Consider the following 16,687-nt stretch of genomic DNA (forward strand, 5'->3'; position numbering starts at 1 on the left):
TTCTTGTTTTTGTTTATATGCAATATGTAATAAAACACAAATGCATCGAAATACTGTAAATACCTTTATTCTGAACGCTTAGACACATAAAACCAGTTGCAGCACATAAACAAATGCAAACAAGTCAGACAAAATACAGACTGGAGTCTACTATGCAGGGGACCAATGTGAAAACTACAATATTTACAATTTTATAGCGCTATCATGGAAGGGGTGAACTAAGTGAAGATGAAAAGACAAAATAAAATGGACACAATGCGATATTTGTAATGTCTAAAAGTCAGACCTCAATTAAATACTTCACAACATGATGCAGCTGTCATTCTTTCCATTTCTACAAAATCTCACGCTGCAGACTTTAAAAGACAACAGAGAAAGTAAAAGTGGACCATGGTTTCAACAAGCAGCTCAAAAGACATGTCAAGACCAAATTTATGCCTGGACCTCGGAATCCGTAGCTCCCTCTGGGTCTTCATCATTGTAGATATTTTCAGCCTAAGTATTATAGAAAAGATGTTTAATTATGTGTAATTTAAAATGTGATAATCATAGAAAAACATCTTACCATCTGCCAAACTTGCATGATGTTATCCTCGGACACTGAGCAAATAACCCAAGGCTCATTGGGGTTCCAAGAGAAGTCTGAAATCTTTGCCGTGTGGCCCCCATGAATGAACTAAACATAGAGGCATGCATTAATATAATGCAAAATCACATAGATGTTAGAACAACATTAAGAGCAACAAGACACACCAGCAGCTCTGGTGGACCATCCTCAGCGTCCTCTGGAGACTGCTCCTCTCCGATCTTACTCAGGTCCCACACATTGAGCCTTCTGTCTGTGCCACTAGAGGCCAGGATAGTCTCATTATGAGGAGACCACTGCACCTAATGATAAAAGATTAAAACAATTTTGACAACACATAAGATAAACATAAAATACAGTAATATCAGAAGTGATCATTACCTGGAAAATCTCATCTTTGTGTGACTCAAAAGAATGCAGTTTCAGTTTGAGGTTCCGCAGGTCCCAAAGCGCCACAGTCTAGATCAAATGATAAAAATGCTTAACTGTTCAGTGACAAATTAATTTAAAATCACAACAATGCCTGACCTTATCTGCTGAGCCAGTTGCCAATATAAACTCGCTGTATGGGTTGAAGGACAAGCAATTGACTTCAGCGGTGTGAGCATCAACAGCATGACTAGGCTTCGAGGTGTTGTTTGATCGTGTATCCCAACTAATTACAAATATAAGCATTTGCCATTTAGAAAAATAACCTTTGTTTTGTCAAAAATGCTAATTAAACTACTCACATCATAAGCTTCTGGTCATCTGCCACTGATCCGAAAAGGGACTCATGAAGAAGGTGCCAAGAAACATCTTCCACAACAGCAGTGTGGCCTGTGAAGATTGTTTTGGCATCCACGATCTTGCCCTCTTTAGGAACAGTGCTAATGTCCCAAAGGCAAATAGTCTGTAAAATCCAGTGTTCAGATAATGAATTAATGTTCTCTCTCACTTTATACTGACAAAAAATTACATTAAATTTAACTTACATGATCGTCTGAAGCACTAAGTAAACATCCACTTAGGTTAGGATTCCAGGAAAGGCCATAACCTTCCTTTTGGTGACCTCTAAGCCGCAAATCTGGGGTGCATTCTCCAGATGGGTCTAAACATTTCACATGCAATACATTTGTGCAGAATTATATAGACAAAACAAGCCTAAAATGACCGAATGAAACCCTACCAGGCTTAGACGGATGCTTTGTGTAATCAAAAACAAGGACATCACTGGTGGGAGTCTTGGTGGCGATGATGCATGGATTCTGAGGCATGTAGCGAGCTCGGTTCACTTCTCCTTCATGGTTTATCTTGATCTCAATTTCTATTTTGCCACTGACAGATCCAAAGCCTCCAAACTCTGTAAGCCAGCAAAAGATAATTAGTTGCTGCTACTTCATTACATTTACACCAATTTTTACAGGGCCTGTACCTCCTTTCTCGCTGTCATAATGAGAAGCATCAAACTGAGCATCATCATTTGGGAGCTGAACACTGGCTATGACAAGATGGTTCTGCTCATCGGACGTGTGTGTCCCCAGAACAAGCCTGTGGACGCTGTAGTCCTTTCCCTCTGGTCTGAAGAGTAAAAAAAAATACAAAAATGGCAATCAAATCAGCTGCGTGCCTTTTTATCACTATGGAAAAAATAAAAGCGCATTGGAGCATTTGGATTACCTGGTGACATCTGGCAACCACTGTGCTGTGAGGCTGGGCCACTCCAGTGCATGGGTCATGACCAAGTCATAGAGAAATGGTGTGTTCTTCTTCCAAATCTTATACTCTTCGTTTATGACTCTCTCCTCCACTGCGTCATCAAAGGCAGCTGTACAAATATAAAAGTTGAGAGAAAAAAGCTTTAGCAGAAATACTTCTCACCTGTAATATAGTAACATAAGCATGCACCAAAAATCAATAGTTATTATCCTATCAATCGGATTGTATTAGCTACACATTATAGAGCACTGAATAAAATAAAACCATTTCACGTGGAACAGAAAAACACAGGTTAAACCAAGTTACATCCAATCAGCTAGCAGCTAGTCAGCTAGCTTACAGTTAGCCGGCTGGTGAGTTAACAATGAAAGGAGATGCTCAGCCGCGCCAAACACGCAAGTCTGCTATAAATCGTAAAAACTATTGACAGAAATGTGAACATCATATTTGCGTTATAATAGTATAGAATCCTACCATCTTTATCCGCCATTGTGCCTCAGTTAAGCCGTAAGTCACAACAAAAGTATATTTTATGGAGAGCGCACAGAGAACAGCGCGGTGGCTTGCAATGGCGCCAACTCCATGGAACACGGCGGACCAATCAGCGCCCGTGCAGCGCACCGGACGTTGTCATCGCGAGACACCACTCTTCCGGGTTCTTCATGCCGTGGTCGTTGTGTTCTGCCATCTATGAGGTTTACTAGTGTTTACTCCCAGTTAGTCTTATTAAATCGAGTTACTCCAAAACTTAAATTACAATGGACGACCGTATACTGGATCTAACTGAAGAACAAATAGCCATCAAATCTAAATATCCACCTATCAACAAGAAATATGAATGTACGTCTGAAGCTATTTTAGAATAGCTAACTTCACTGTGCCAAGGCTTCACATTCATTTATGAAAGTGACTAATATCCTTATAACAAAATGTTTTAATATATACTTTGGTCATTTCAGATCTGGATCATACAGCAGATGTACAGTAAGTGGTTTTGTGTTCCAGACATTGTCTTTGTCTTTCAATAGAAATGCTTAGGTCCAGTTTCTGTTTGATCCTGTTAAGAATACATTCATGGGGGGACAGTCTGGAGGAAGCTTTTGAACAATGTGTTATGGGTATGTTTGGGTACATGACAGACACTGAAACAGTACAACCGCTTGACACAGTAGAGGTGGAGTCAGAAGGTAAATTTGCCTGTTCAGCTCATAAATGCGCGCACATAAATAATACTAAATTGATTACATATGCTCTATCTTTGTACAAGGTGATGACATGGAGTCCTTGCTTTTCCACTTTTTGGATGACTGGTTGTACAAGTTCTGTGCAGATCTCTTCTTCATCCCCAGGGTTTGTTTCTTTAGTTAAAATAATTTATGTGTCTAAGTGTACTTATTTTCTGATTTTGGTCTTTTCTTTAGGAAGTCAAGGTAGTTCATATTGACAGAGTACATTTTAAAATTCGCTCCATTGGGTGAGTAATGGCTAAACGATTGAAATAAAGTGTTTTGTACTAATGGAATGCTCATAGCTTTTAAATGGTGCATATTTAATCAATGTAGACCTTTCACATATGTTAAATTTTGTATTTATTTTAAAGGTGGGGGGAAGAGTTTTCACTGGATAAGCATCCACAGGTAAAGTATAAATGTCCTAAGAAATATGTTTTATGTGTGATGACATTTAATGTGCACATTGAATGTTTTCTATTTCATTTCAGGGTACTGAGGTGAAAGCCATCACATATTCTGCTATGCAGATTCACGATACAGAAAAGCCTGAGATATTTGCAATAATCGATATTTGACATGCTCTGTGTCTGTTAGTAGAACTAATACAGTGGTCTTTTTTTTAAATCTTATACAGTAATGTGGTTATAATGATTGAAATTTCAAACTATGTATATACATATGTGATGATAGCAGGTGATTTTTTGCAAAGTATTGTTTGAAGAAAATAGCTATGTAGGGGATATTTTCAGATTAATTTCCACCTTTAATGATGAAATTATTTGCGAATGTAATGGTCTAATATATTTATATTTTTTATTGAGATTAACGTCAAAGTTCCTGTGATTTATATATTACTATTTTCTTTAATAAAATATATACACTTTGCATTCACCATGATGACCCATTTTCATGTTTTGAAATCTCGCGATACTATGACGCACTGTGCCCGCCCCTCTTTCTAAAGTGCCGCTGCGCCATCCCTCTTTGTTCATTCAGCGACGGAAGGATCACCGGTATAATCGCTCAAGTAGAATTTTTCACGTACTCTTAAAACATTCTTCTCAACTAGGCGTTGCCACTTCAACGACCTCGGTCCCATCTCTGATTGTATCTGAGGAAAATGAGCGACTTTGGTAACGACGTAAAAAGCCCACAGAAGAAAACCAAAATGGACGACAAATACCTACCAGAGCTCCTTGCCGAAAAGGATAGCTTGGATGCTTCTTTCACACATGCGATGAAACTCATTTCCGCAGGTACAATATAACTTGTTACTGATGATGTAAAGCTAAACATTGCGTGCCAAGTTAAGTATCTTGTCTCTCCTCTTATTTTTTTGTGGTTCGTATAGCATGGATAATGGGCCTCCACAATACACGTGTTAATTCCGCACTAAGCTCATTTGCATTGTATTTAGTTGAGTTATTACTATCCCCCACGCCATTCACTAATTGCAGTGAATGTTTTGTTTATATATGTATTGGAAATCTGCCTGTTGACGATACTACAGTCGTCTGCAGACCAGACAACAACCTTCGAGTGGACTCATAAGACCAGTGTGAACAATTGAAATTGATCATTGTAACATAAAGATGTAATCTGTTATGAATTTTGTTCCAACCAATTATTTATTTATTTTTTAAACAGAAATCGAACGGATCCAAAAAGGCGAGACTAAAAAGGACAATGAAAAAGAAACTTATCTGGACCTATTTGCAACCAAAAATTTAAAACTTAAAGAGAGGGTTCTCATTCCCATTAAACAATTTCCAAGAGTAAGTAGCATAGTTCTGAATTTCTGAACTCTTACCCATGTGTGGATATAAGTTAAAATGTTTCTCTCTTCAGGTCAACTTTGTTGGTAAAATATTGGGACCCGGGGGAAATACAATTAAAAGACTCCAAGAGGAGACTGGGGCAAAGATTTCCGTATTGGGTAAAGGTTCCATGAAGGACAAAAATAAGGTATCATGAAACTGTATTGCAATTATTTATTTTTTTTATGTAAAATGTACACGTGTATGTTCTAATGGTATAGTAGGCGGGAGCATTTTTTAACGACTTTAAACAAATCTTCCACACCACAATTAATCATCAGTGAAGGGCCAGGTGTATCTGCAGTAGCAAACCACCATTCCATCCATATGTAATGGCTGAGTTGTCCATGCACCTCTTAACCCTCCTTATTGATGTAACTCAATTAAAATTGTTCAAAATTAAAACATGATATTCATTTTTAAGAGCCCTCTCTGTATTAAAACTACCACTTTATACAAATAAATCCATGATGGATGTATAGATATAGAGACTATATAGATCTTTACCGTTTTTAATTTTCAGGAGGAAGAGTTGAGGAAGGGCGGTGAGGCTAAATATACTCATCTGTCTATGGAGCTCCATGTATTTATTGAAGTGCATGCCCCCATCCCAGAAGCCTACTTGCGCATGGCCCATGCCATGGATGAGGTCAAGAAGTTCCTTACCCCGGTATGTTTCTCAACTGAATCAAATCCCATATTGCCACATCATTGTTTGTGTTCTGCCAGAGGGCTCAGGTGTTGGAGCTTTAAGGCTTTTGCCACCTTAGGGGTGTTGGTTTGAGTCCCATGGTTTGTGTTGAACTTTTTTCTTCAGGAACCAGGTGAGGAGGAGCAGTATATGGACCCCCATTTTCTGAACGGATCCCAGGATGGTTCAGGAAGAGGGCGCGGGATGGGCAGAGGCAGAGGTGGACCACCTGGAGCTAGGTATATTTCACAAGTGCATCTTTCCAGCAGGTTTATTGAAGCACTTTTGGTAGATGGTTGGATTTTTCATCACATGGCGCTGACTGCTTAACTTTTTGCAGGGGGCGAGGAATGCCACGCGGGGGCCCTCGTGGAGGCCTCCGAGGTGCACCAAGGGGAGCCCCAGGACGTGGAGGTGGCTCCAGAGGCACCCCAGCGGGTCGGGGTGCTGCTGCGAGCAGAGGAGCAGCTGGCCGCTCCAGACCTCCGGCTGCAGGAGCTCCACGGATGCTCCCATCAGCGGCGCTTTCACACCAGGTTCCCCCTGCACCTTCACAGGCCAAAGCAGAGGGTTATGAGGACTATGTAAGTTGAGTGTATATATTGTGTCCTATTAAAACAGACTGCTTGAGTTGTGTGTAATGTGTTTTGATGCCTTTGTTTCTCTTTAGCCTGCATATGATGAATCTTACACAGAAGCACCCTATGAAGGCTACGACTATTATAGTCAACAGGCGGCCCCAACGTGAGTATAACCTTTTTCTATAAATGGATGCTGCTCTTTGTGGCGTCCAACTAAATGCATTTTCATGAAATGTTTCATAGGGATACTGAATATTATGACTACGGACATGGTGAAGCCCAGGATGCCGCATACGAGTCTTACAGTGAGTAAATCCAATGTAGATGGCGCAAAAATAATATGGCTAATTGCATTTGGGGGTTGATGGTAGATCATGTTTTCTGCGCTCTTGCAGCTCAAGATGACTGGGAAGGCTCCTGGTCTTCTGCTGGAGCTGGAGGCAAAGCTCCACCTGCCAGACAGTCAAAAGGAGCATACAGAGAGCACCCATATGGAAGATACTGAGCGACTAATGGTAGAGAGTTGGTGCAACAGCTGTCTCAAATTGTTGCCCAGTTACCTTTTTTAAAAAAAAGTAATTACCCTCATTTTCCCCATTTTATACTTCATTTTAGTTGTTGTTTTTTTTTTTTTTTTTTTTTTTTTTTTTTTTTTTTTTTAAAGAACTATTTGGTTGAATGTATTATATTTTTTAGATGCAAATTGGTCATCAATACCCATTTTTCATTATTCACGTTGTTTATAGTTAATGTCCTTGTGACCAAAAAGACAAATTAGGTTGGAAATTGCGTGATATTTTGTATAAGTGTACGTTACAAAATCTCGCTGTGGCGATTTTAACTTTTCGCTAGGCTGCCTATTTAAGTACCTTTTTTCACAAAAATACAATGTTCAAATCTTATTGTTATTTAATAAACTAAAATTAAATTTTAACTCATTGTTCTAAAAAAGCTTCAATTGGACTCATTGTAACATCTATTTGTATTCAATACAATCTATAATTTTCAGAATAAAAATGAAGATGAAATTGACTAGTAATATGCCTAAAAATAGCAGCCATTTCAATACTTGTATATTACAACTACAGAAAAGCTTTTCGTTAAATGCCGCCATCAAAATGCATTATGCCTGTGTACATTTGACTAAATATAACCTTACTTATATCCCAAAATGTATTTCTGCAGTGCGTTGTTTCAATAAAGTTTTTAGTTCGACCTAATCCATCTAAAATGGCATTTTCCTTAAGCCAAATGTATGATTTTGGCCTGTCAGCCATATTTTCACCTGATTAACCTGTTTGTACACCAACCTAATTAAAAGGAAAAAAAAAAAAACTGAACACTGTTTTTCCTGTCTTATAATGTAGTGTAAAGAACAAAGGTGTTGTCACATTTTTTAGTTCCAATTTATGAAGGCGCTGCAAAATACATGTTTTGAATGAAGTAGTGCTTGAACATGTCTTTGTCATTAACATAAGTCTTTATCTCTAAGCTCTCGAGAGCATTGTTATCTCCGTCACGGGAAATAACTGAATCTCAACAGTATTTTAAATCAAGCTTACAGGGATCTTACTTGACTTTGATGCAAAGTCATGCTGGTGGGTTTTATAAAAGAAAAAAATCGCAGAGGAGAGGATTCTAAAAGCCTAAAGACCGCCATGAGAAGGTAAAAATAACCCTAACACTCTTTATTAGATTTTTTTTGTTTTCTATGCAAACAAAGTAATAAAAGTACTTAAACTTTTTTTTTTTAAGTTGAACAATACAATATTTCAAAGCAAAAAATACAACTGCAAAACAAATGTCCCATAAAAAATATTTTATACCCAAATGCATAATTTGTACAACGTGTCTATATTCATCAAAAATAAGTTTCAAATATTAAAACTTGTCCCTCTAAAATGTAGTTTAGGGTGCATGAGTTTTTGCTGAAGTCTTGAGGTTTTTTTTTTTTTTTTTGGTCAAGTCTCATTTTTCTTCTCTGTTCAGGTCCAGTCAATCATTGGGCGGATGAGGGAAGAAACTTGAAGTTACTGATTTTAGAGGTTGGTTTTACCCATTGTTTATTTTTGAGTGTAGTAATGGAACCAACTCATTCTTTTAACATTTTTCAGGAAACCAGAGGAGTTGCCGGATGCTTGTTGCAAACGAACAATTTCTAATACTTTGTGTGTTTTTTATAATGCTTGTATTTTCAATAAAAAAATAAAGGTTTTACAAAAGGTTTTGTAGCAGATTTTGGCAGTAAGGTGTATATAGAATACAAGTTGTATAGTCCAATAGAGGTGCACATTAGTATTGAAGAGTAAAGCACGTGTTTTTGAGGGTTTTTTATGTGAGGGAAAGTAGGAGCTTTGGAATATCATTGAATAAATAAAGTGAAGTGGTGGTGTGAATGATACTTGTGCTGAGGGAAGTCTGGGCATCTTTAATAGACTGCCTCCCCAGAACATCTCCATGGATAAGTTGGATTGATCATGTTTTACTATATAAACGTGAGAGACGATAAAAAACTGCACATTTTAGAAATACCTTAAATAGTTTTATTTTAATGATGTCGTTTGATGAGTTTATTATTCACAGTTCAAATATAGTGCTTTTTAAAAACATGTTGACTGACGGGGCTTATTACTCTTATCACTCTAAATAATTCAATATCTTGTAAACAATGAAAAAGATAAGCTGGTATTCACATGTTATTTGTAGGTGTGCTCCTTTAAGTGATTCTCCGCCCACTTCTTGCTAACTCATCCGCGCCCCCATCCATTAGTGGCTAGTTTCACATCAACAATGAGTGTCTTCGCTGTTTCCAGTGTAAACTACGTTAGAGCTTTAGCCAATAATCTAAAAATCTTTTGCGTCTAATTTGCCATTAAAGCCCCATAAAACATCAGAGGTAGAACACTGAATTTTCGACTGGGTAAGGTTTAATTGTCTTGTCATTCCTGTTTGGTTGGTTGTTTTGTAGCTAGTCTGATACTGCTAGCCAAGGCCTCAATCTTTGTACTAAATCAAGCATGGTCCTGGCGGACACACTGGGGTCCCTCCCTCTTTGTGTTTGTCCACGTTGTTCTCGCCCAAACCCTACGCATCTAAAACAACCTGCTTTTTGCATATCTGGAGTAAAAGAGAAAAGTGCCGTAGCCAGTGTGCTAGCCTCTAATGTCAGCTTCCGCAAACTCTCACTGTAATAATAAGGATGCTATACCATGTAAGCACTGTGTGTGTGCTCTATACACACACTAGGGATGCATTTTATTTATTTGTTTATTAATAAAAAATATATATTTATGCTGCTTATATTGTGCTATTTAGACTCTTTAGGCAAGGTGTTGTCATAAATTCAAAATAAGCCATAAAATCTTTGAATAATTTCTAGACGTTATATTGACAATAGTAGTATTAATGGCCCTTATAAAAATGTTATCATCTTTGTTAAAAGGAAATGTACAAGAATATATAGTGTGAATCCTTCCAGTTTAAACTGTTGTTGTGTTCGTGGTAGACCGTAACAAACTGCAGAATTAAACAGCACCTGGAAAGTGCACAGTGGGCGTGTCTGCGATGGCTGGTGGAAGGAGAGGTGCAAACCGGACCACGTACTGCAGACCTCCACTGAGCAGCGAGCCAGGCTCAATGACCAATGGAAACCATTCAACCAGCTCCCCAGTCACGGGGGTACGATCTCGCACCAGGTAACATGAGCTCAAATACACTCAGGCAGCCTGTAGGGATTGCTGTACCTTGAAAGCACTTTGACAATTTATTTCATTTACAGGAATGGGTCAGGCACCTGTATGTCCAGTCCTCCTCTAGCAGCGCAGACAGTGGTGCCGGTAAAGCACTGTAAAATCCCAGAGCTATCTGTGGACCGTAATGTGCTATTTGAGCTTCACCTTTTCTTCTGTCACCTGATTGCTCTGTTTGTCCACTATGTCAACATCTATAAGACAGTGTGGTGGTATCCTCCATCACACCCTCCCTCACACACTTCGTTGGTGAGTATTTATTAACAGCAGTGAGTACTTGTATCTTGAGTTCTGTACTAATTATAATCTTATCTTTCACAGAACTTTCACCTGATTGACTATAATATGCTGGTTTTTATAATTATCATCCTAGCTCGGAGGCTGATAGCAGCAATCGTTAAAGAGGTGGGAATATTTTCTTTTTACATAAAATCATTTTTACTGTCAAACAAAACAATAATGTGTAATTATGTTTTTGCAGGCATCACAAAGTGGGAAACTATCCTTTCCACATTCTATTTTTTTAGTGATGGCAAGGTTTGCTGTGCTAACCCTGACTGGCTGGAGTCTATGCCGCTCACTCATATACCTCTTTCGGACGTATTCAGTGCTCAGCCTGCTCTTCCTGTGTTACCCGTAAGTGTGCTTATACTGTATAGACTGTATTAGAATGTACATTTAAAAAAAATTCATGATAAATATATGTGTATTGTATGTAGCATAAATTGTCCAAAATATTTCTTTTAGCTAAACTATAGAACTATGTCAATTATATTATTCTTGACCCAGTTGATTGAAGAAAAAAAAAAAAATTATGAAATTATTCTGTTTGTAAAACAGTTTTGACTTATTTATTTCTATCTCGCTAAGAAATCAGCACATGACGTATACTAGAAAGTGATTATCGAATGAGTTATTTCAGTTTGAAATGATAGCTGGAGCAATATATTTTGGTGTTCAATATTTTTTTGCGAGTACTTCTTTGCAGAAGTGGGGAGAGTTTTTGTTATTTTAGATATTTAGATATTTATATCATGCTTCAAAATTGGTTATTGAGACAGCCTAAACTGGTGGTTCATGTATGTTTGCTTATTCAAGCAGTAACTCCACTGTCCACAGAATGTGTGAGATGGAACATTAAGATGATTGTATTGACCTGCCTACTTGTCTTTTTTGTATTTAATCAGATTTGGAATGTATATCCCCTTCTTCCGGCTGAATTGTGACTTCCGGCGAGTAGGTCCCCTCTCTCCTATCGCCAGTATTGGTTCAAAGGAGGTGGGTGGTTTGGGCCGTGGTAAAGACTACTTTACTGTGCTGAAGGAGACGTGGAAGCAGCACACCAGCCAGTTGTATAGTGTCCAGGCGATGCCCACTCACGCCTGCTGCCTCTCCCCTGACCTCATCCGAAAAGAGGTGGAGTACCTTAAGATGGACTTCAATTACAGGATGAAGGAGGTTCTGGTCAGCTCTATGCTCAGTGCTTACTATATTGCCTTTGTGCCAGTGTGGTTTGTCAAAGTAAGAAATGTTTCATTTTTTACTACATTAAAAAGGATCCTATATATAGCTGTATTAAAAGCTTTCTTTGAAATTCTTTTCTCAAGAGTACACAATATGTAGACAAACGCTGGTCCTGTGAACTCTTTATCCTGGTGTCCATCAGTACTTCAGTCATCCTCATGAGACACTTGTTACCTCCACGCTACTGTGACTTGCTTCATAAAGCCGCAGCTCATTTAGGCTGCTGGCAAAAGGTGGACCCATCCCTGTGCTCCAATGTCCTACAACACATGTAAGCGATAAACTGAAAGAACACTTGGTTAAAGCTAAAAAAATAAAAAATAGCTCAAATGCTTTGCATTTATGTTTTCGCAGATGGACTGAAGAATACATGTGGCCACAAGGTGTTCTGGTCAAACATAATAAAAATGTCTACAAAGCAATGGGACATTATAATGTTGCAGTACCATCAGATGTGTCCCATTATCGCTTTTATGTAAGTATTTCGTACTTATCCTTTATATTCCTTTTTTTTTTGCATATTTTGACATTAATCAGTGTATGAAAATTGTAGTAACGTAATTCTCTTATTTTGTATTACAGTTCTTCTTCAACAAGCCTTTACGAATACTGAACATACTCATTATATTGGAAGGTGCCATGATTTTCTACCAGCTCTACTCATTGATATGTTCAGAAAAATGGCATCAAACTATATCACTAGCTTTGATTCTCTTCAGCAACTACTATGCTTTCTTTAAACTTTTAAGAGACAGGATTGTGTTAGGAAAGGCATATGCATATTCCAACAGCTCATCAGACCAGAAAATCAGTTAGACCCAAGTTATTGTTTATGACTTTTGCTTTGGAACAAAACAAATATACAGAGGGGCTCTGTTTTTGTACAGCTGCATTTACATGTTTTTGTTCTCATCTGCCATAATAAAATAGATATTTTTGTATTACATGAACCTCTTGATTTTAATTGAGCGGTTTGGGTGACTGTTTGGAGTTGGTTGTAACTGACAATTGACTTGACAGCGTACTGTTTAGTATTACCTGCTCATGATGAGATAAGGAGGAAAATAAGCTGTGCTGGGCATTGTCCCTGGCTACCATGCTGGATCACTAGCGCCATCATGTGGACCTTTTACATACAGCGTATCTTTACTGCACAGTCTACTATCAAGCACAATGTTGGTGTCTGCAAGAGAAAACAACGACTCATTACAAATGTGGTAAGCGTAAAGAGTTGTTTAAGAGCCGCTGTATCACAATAACTCAATTTAACTTCTGATCCACACATGATACTGAGCTGTGGCGCACTGTCCCTTTAAGAGAGCGGAGCAGACGACGGCTCCGCACAGCGCATCGATGCCGCTCGGTGCTTATAGTTAATAGACCCTGCAGCAATCAAATATAACACAACTTAGTTTATTAAAGGGCTAATCTTTCTTCATGTTTATTGTAAGGTTTGCAGTCTACAATAAGACGCGACAATGCTCTCAGTCGGTTTGTTTACGGGTGCGTAATTGACTCGGTAAGTAAATCTGTTTACTCTCCAGCGCTAGGTCCATTGTCCGTGTGCGCATCCTCCTCCTCCTCATAAACATAGAAAACAATACAGTGGGTTTCGTCCAAATTGTGTACGCGAGTGGCCATCTTTGGTTTTCTTCTTTTCAATAGAGCTGGGGGTGTGCTGTCCATGTGTTCATCATGACAGCTCGATTGCTAGCATACACCAGCATACACCATTGATTTCCATTGTTACATAAAGTCACTGTTCGCGAGAGACCATAACACGCCTTTAATGACGTTTTAAGTGGAAAATGGGTTTGTTTTACCTAAACGTTGACATAAAATCAGAGGCAATAGCCTAAAATGATTTCAGACTTTCATGTCTCTTTTTGTGCCCTTAATCTGTTCAGGTCTTTTAAATCAATTTTATTTTCCATCATCTTGTTTATGAAGTTATTACTGCTACACTACAAGGCTCCACTGCATAGACAAATTGGCACCATTACTCTCGAGAACCAGGATGACTGACTACTCAGTGCTTTTAACTTCCTACCTTTTGTGTTTTTCATGACATCCTGCAGCAGCCCACTGATGCCCCACACATAGAAGATAAAACCAAGTCATTATGGAGGACAAACGCAAAAAACGCAGTCCAAAGGTGTCTTTGCCTCAGCCTCCTCCCCCTCCCATCAACCCTCGCAAACTCCCTGCCCTCCCTGCCAGCAAGAGTGCCACCTTTTCTCTAGGTCTGCCGCAGCCTCCCTCACCCAAAAACAGAGGCAAGTACAAGAGGTCCATCGGAGCTCCAGGGCAACCCAAGGACATGCCTACTGCAGTCATTGCTCCCCCCAAAATCACAAGGTTAGGTCCTAGAAGGATATTTTGGTTTCAAATGACACAGTACAAAAGAATTGTCATTATAAATTCTGTTGAGCAGACCACACAAAGAAAAGCCCAAGGCCCCCCAGCCAGCAGGACCCAGCAAGGTTGTCCAGTCATCCCCCCTGCAGCACTCCTTTCTTACCGACGTATCTGATGTAAGAGAAATGGAAGAAGGGCTCCTCAACCTCCTCAACGACTTCCACTCAGGCAAACTGCAGGCCTTCGGTAAGACACAACCTCCAGGAGAATATTCTGTTACCAGCAGAGGGTAGGCTGTTAAATGGCTTTGCTAAATGAAACTAAATACAAATGAAATTAAATACACCAAGGACTTGTACACTGTCACTGATTATGTTTTGGTGTTTCAGGATACAGAATGTACATGTTTTTCCCTTTTCTATTTGAAACACATCCAAAATAACTGCATATTTACAGTGACAATAATAATTTCCCAGTTGCCCCCAGCTCAATCTAACAGTACCTGCCTACTCATGGTTTTCAGAAAGAACAATTAGGACTGTAGTCATAGCAATTGACAATTTAAATACAATATTTTTTGAATGGGAAAAAGTATTGAAAATGTTGCATGTATCCAGAAGCTGAAACCCATGAATAGAATGCCACCACATCTGTGTAATTCCTCAGTCGCCACTATGTGATTTTCTAGTTTTTTGGGATGTGTGTAACTTTCTTCATTTATGTTCTAGGTAAGGTGTGCTCCTTTGAGCAGCTGGAGCATGTGCGGGAAATGCAGGAGAAGTTGGCCAGACTGCACTTCAGCTTGGACAGCCATGTGGAGGAGCTCTCTGAGGACCAAAGGAAAGGAGCATCTGACCACAACCTGGAACACCTGCTGAGTAATGTAAGCACAACACTGCACTACTGTTAACACAAAAGAAAATACATGTCTTAAAAATTGACTGATAGATTTCACTATTTATTTGGTTTCATTTATTTGAGCGTTTATGTATTTATTGTACTATTTTTGTTACTAATTGCTTTAATGACCCTTTGATATGATTAACTAAGTGGCACAACAGTTACAGCAAGAATGTTACAGGTTCTATTCCCAGACTGTGCCAAAAGTTTATCCTTCTGTTACTCTTGGTCCTCTGCACTGTGGTCCCTTACTGCTCCTGACAGCTAAACAACCTTGAAGGATGCAAATTTCCCTTTGGGATACCACTAAATATGCTACCATTACATCATCTACTGCAAATTCTATGTATGTATAAAATGTGTAAAATATGTTGACATTTAAGATAAGTGGTGCCTAGGACTACATCTTGCTTGCACGCTTAGCCTCCCAGTGCTGAATCTCGCAGTGCTGTGTCCAAGTGAAGTGAGAAAAACCTTGAGTTGGTCACAGATAGCTGTTAGGAATATCTTGTTCAGGAGGATGGAATACTGGAATAAGGTTTGATTTGTATTGTTTGGGTTAACTACATACTCGGATGGTTGTAGTTTAATCAAGCTGATGCTGTGTAGTATAATGTTGTTTTTTTCTCTCAATTTGCTCATTCACTTTTTTCTGTTACATTGCAGCTGGAAGAACTAAGCACCTCGATGTATCCTTTGGTTGCTGTCAAAATCTTCATGTGTTTCTAAATTGAAAACATTTATGATGTAAAATCCTTAACATCACTACTCAGACAAAAGCTCAACTTGGCTGAGAACCAGGATCTGCCAAAAACGTCTGCTCCCTGTTGAGTGAGGAGTAAAGGATGGCAGCTACTCACCTTGTCACAACATACAACCCGCACTGGTTGTCATGGGTTTGATCCCGCTGCCTTAGCAACAGGGTAAAAAGATCTATAGGTGAAGGGGCAATTTTTTCCACCTGCTACAGGGGACTACATTTGTGACATTTAAAAATATTCAAAACAACAGAGCACAAATAACAAATGAAGGAAACATTATATTGCTAATTTACAAAATGTATACAATTTATTACATAAGGAATTTACTATTGTTGGCTATTATTAAACACCAATAATATTAAATTGGTTTGTTTCTTTACATTTAGCTTTTGACTAATTCACTGTGAGTATGTCACGCATTTCCATTTTAAGCAGACCATTTAAACTGAAGTTTCTGATATAGGCTGCATTTGGGTCTATGGTACAGTTTTGTCATTGCTGCCATCAATCATTAGGTATTTGTCACTAGAAGCACAGGTAGAAACAACCCTAAGCCTTATTGTGTGAGATGTATGTTCACTGATATCCCTTACAAAAGTTCTGAGGGCTTTGTGACCAGAGTAGAATATTTTTTATTGTATTATAGAAAGTTGTTAAATTATTCAAGCAAAATCTTTCTCTGCTTGCTTTCTGCTTTTAATTACATGCCTTGTATTGGTCTGTAAATGTTAAGAAAACGCATGGAAAATGAATTACAGAAATAAACAGTTTATTTATATTAGTCTCCGTT

The 16,687-nt window shown here is 38.6% G+C and overlaps 5 protein-coding genes across 6 annotated transcripts; 4 read left to right on the top strand and 1 right to left on the bottom strand.

The window, feature by feature from the left end:
- Positions 1–51: 51 nt before the first annotated feature.
- Positions 52–2,878, bottom strand: rbbp4 (retinoblastoma binding protein 4). The gene is made up of 11 exons (XM_033988227.2): positions 2,759–2,878; positions 2,246–2,393; positions 2,001–2,146; positions 1,755–1,928; positions 1,561–1,676; positions 1,318–1,478; positions 1,115–1,241; positions 968–1,045; positions 754–888; positions 566–676; positions 52–495 (listed from the first exon to the last, which is right to left on the bottom strand). Exons 1-11 carry the CDS (start codon positions 2,772–2,774, stop codon positions 433–435), a joined length of 1,275 nt encoding a protein of 424 aa, XP_033844118.1. The 5' UTR covers positions 2,775–2,878; the 3' UTR covers positions 52–432.
- A 78-nt stretch (positions 2,879–2,956) lies between these two features.
- Positions 2,957–4,356, top strand: zbtb8os (zinc finger and BTB domain containing 8 opposite strand). Its single transcript, XM_033988228.2, has 7 exons — positions 2,957–3,124; positions 3,244–3,268; positions 3,350–3,471; positions 3,552–3,634; positions 3,706–3,758; positions 3,885–3,921; positions 4,005–4,356. The coding sequence occupies exons 1-7, from the start codon at positions 3,043–3,045 to the stop codon at positions 4,089–4,091; spliced, it is 489 nt and encodes a 162-aa protein (XP_033844119.1). The 5' UTR covers positions 2,957–3,042; the 3' UTR covers positions 4,092–4,356.
- A 109-nt stretch (positions 4,357–4,465) lies between these two features.
- khdrbs1a (KH domain containing, RNA binding, signal transduction associated 1a) lies at positions 4,466–8,437 on the top strand. 2 transcript variants are annotated; one of them, XM_055231115.1, is made up of 9 exons: positions 4,466–4,772; positions 5,164–5,291; positions 5,365–5,481; positions 5,857–6,003; positions 6,151–6,263; positions 6,365–6,608; positions 6,695–6,768; positions 6,849–6,910; positions 7,001–8,433. In XM_055231115.1, the coding sequence occupies exons 1-9, from the start codon at positions 4,637–4,639 to the stop codon at positions 7,108–7,110; spliced, it is 1,131 nt and encodes a 376-aa protein (XP_055087090.1). In that variant the 5' UTR covers positions 4,466–4,636; the 3' UTR covers positions 7,111–8,433. The 2 variants fall into 2 exon arrangements, with proteins under 2 accessions (XP_055087090.1, XP_055087091.1); XM_055231116.1 differs by having other exon boundaries at positions 4,502–4,772; positions 6,849–6,877; positions 7,001–8,437.
- A 915-nt stretch (positions 8,438–9,352) lies between these two features.
- Positions 9,353–12,822, top strand: tmem39b (transmembrane protein 39B). Its single transcript, XM_033988394.2, has 9 exons — positions 9,353–9,525; positions 10,111–10,300; positions 10,384–10,603; positions 10,676–10,759; positions 10,836–10,990; positions 11,542–11,875; positions 11,962–12,149; positions 12,233–12,353; positions 12,461–12,822. The coding sequence occupies exons 2-9, from the start codon at positions 10,170–10,172 to the stop codon at positions 12,692–12,694; spliced, it is 1,467 nt and encodes a 488-aa protein (XP_033844285.1). The 5' UTR covers positions 9,353–9,525; positions 10,111–10,169; the 3' UTR covers positions 12,695–12,822.
- A 370-nt stretch (positions 12,823–13,192) lies between these two features.
- Positions 13,193–16,673, top strand: ccdc28b (coiled-coil domain containing 28B). Its single transcript, XM_033988254.2, has 6 exons — positions 13,193–13,397; positions 13,957–14,236; positions 14,313–14,482; positions 14,965–15,119; positions 15,803–15,825; positions 15,910–16,673. The coding sequence occupies exons 2-6, from the start codon at positions 14,001–14,003 to the stop codon at positions 15,965–15,967; spliced, it is 642 nt and encodes a 213-aa protein (XP_033844145.1). The 5' UTR covers positions 13,193–13,397; positions 13,957–14,000; the 3' UTR covers positions 15,968–16,673.
- Positions 16,674–16,687: the final 14 nt, after the last annotated feature.

This window comes from Periophthalmus magnuspinnatus, chromosome 22 (assembly GCF_009829125.3).
Source record: "Periophthalmus magnuspinnatus isolate fPerMag1 chromosome 22, fPerMag1.2.pri, whole genome shotgun sequence".
In the NCBI taxonomy this organism is placed as follows: Eukaryota; Metazoa; Chordata; class Actinopteri; order Gobiiformes; family Gobiidae; genus Periophthalmus; species Periophthalmus magnuspinnatus.

What these genes read in the sequence shown, in the direction of transcription:
- rbbp4 (XM_033988227.2), bottom strand. An exon ending in AAAGCATCCGTCTAAGCCTG is followed by an intron (nt 1,677 to 1,754) that starts GTAGGGTTTCAT and finishes TGAAATGTTTAG; the next exon opens with ACCCATCTGGAGAATGCACC. An exon ending in TCATGCAAGTTTGGCAGATG is followed by an intron (nt 496 to 565) that starts GTAAGATGTTTT and finishes TATAATACTTAG; the next exon opens with GCTGAAAATATCTACAATGA.
- zbtb8os (XM_033988228.2), top strand. Translation starts at nt 3,043, where the DNA reads ATGGACGACCGTATACTGGATCTAACTGAAGAACAAATAGCCATCAAA. An exon ending in TTTAAAATTCGCTCCATTGG is followed by an intron (nt 3,759 to 3,884) that starts GTGAGTAATGGC and finishes TTTATTTTAAAG; the next exon opens with GTGGGGGGAAGAGTTTTCAC. An exon ending in CACTGGATAAGCATCCACAG is followed by an intron (nt 3,922 to 4,004) that starts GTAAAGTATAAA and finishes ATTTCATTTCAG; the next exon opens with GGTACTGAGGTGAAAGCCAT.
- khdrbs1a (XM_055231115.1), top strand. Translation starts at nt 4,637, where the DNA reads ATGAGCGACTTTGGTAACGACGTAAAAAGCCCACAGAAGAAAACCAAA. An exon ending in CCATGAAGGACAAAAATAAG is followed by an intron (nt 5,482 to 5,856) that starts GTATCATGAAAC and finishes TTTAATTTTCAG; the next exon opens with GAGGAAGAGTTGAGGAAGGG. An exon ending in AGTCAACAGGCGGCCCCAAC is followed by an intron (nt 6,769 to 6,848) that starts GTGAGTATAACC and finishes AATGTTTCATAG; the next exon opens with GGATACTGAATATTATGACT.
- tmem39b (XM_033988394.2), top strand. Translation starts at nt 10,170, where the DNA reads ATGGCTGGTGGAAGGAGAGGTGCAAACCGGACCACGTACTGCAGACCT. An exon ending in TGCCAGTGTGGTTTGTCAAA is followed by an intron (nt 11,876 to 11,961) that starts GTAAGAAATGTT and finishes TCTTTTCTCAAG; the next exon opens with AGTACACAATATGTAGACAA. An exon ending in TGTCCCATTATCGCTTTTAT is followed by an intron (nt 12,354 to 12,460) that starts GTAAGTATTTCG and finishes TTTGTATTACAG; the next exon opens with TTCTTCTTCAACAAGCCTTT.
- ccdc28b (XM_033988254.2), top strand. Translation starts at nt 14,001, where the DNA reads ATGGAGGACAAACGCAAAAAACGCAGTCCAAAGGTGTCTTTGCCTCAG. An exon ending in TGGAACACCTGCTGAGTAAT is followed by an intron (nt 15,120 to 15,802) that starts GTAAGCACAACA and finishes GTTACATTGCAG; the next exon opens with CTGGAAGAACTAAGCACCTC. An exon ending in GAAGAACTAAGCACCTCGAT is followed by an intron (nt 15,826 to 15,909) that starts GTATCCTTTGGT and finishes ATCACTACTCAG; the next exon opens with ACAAAAGCTCAACTTGGCTG.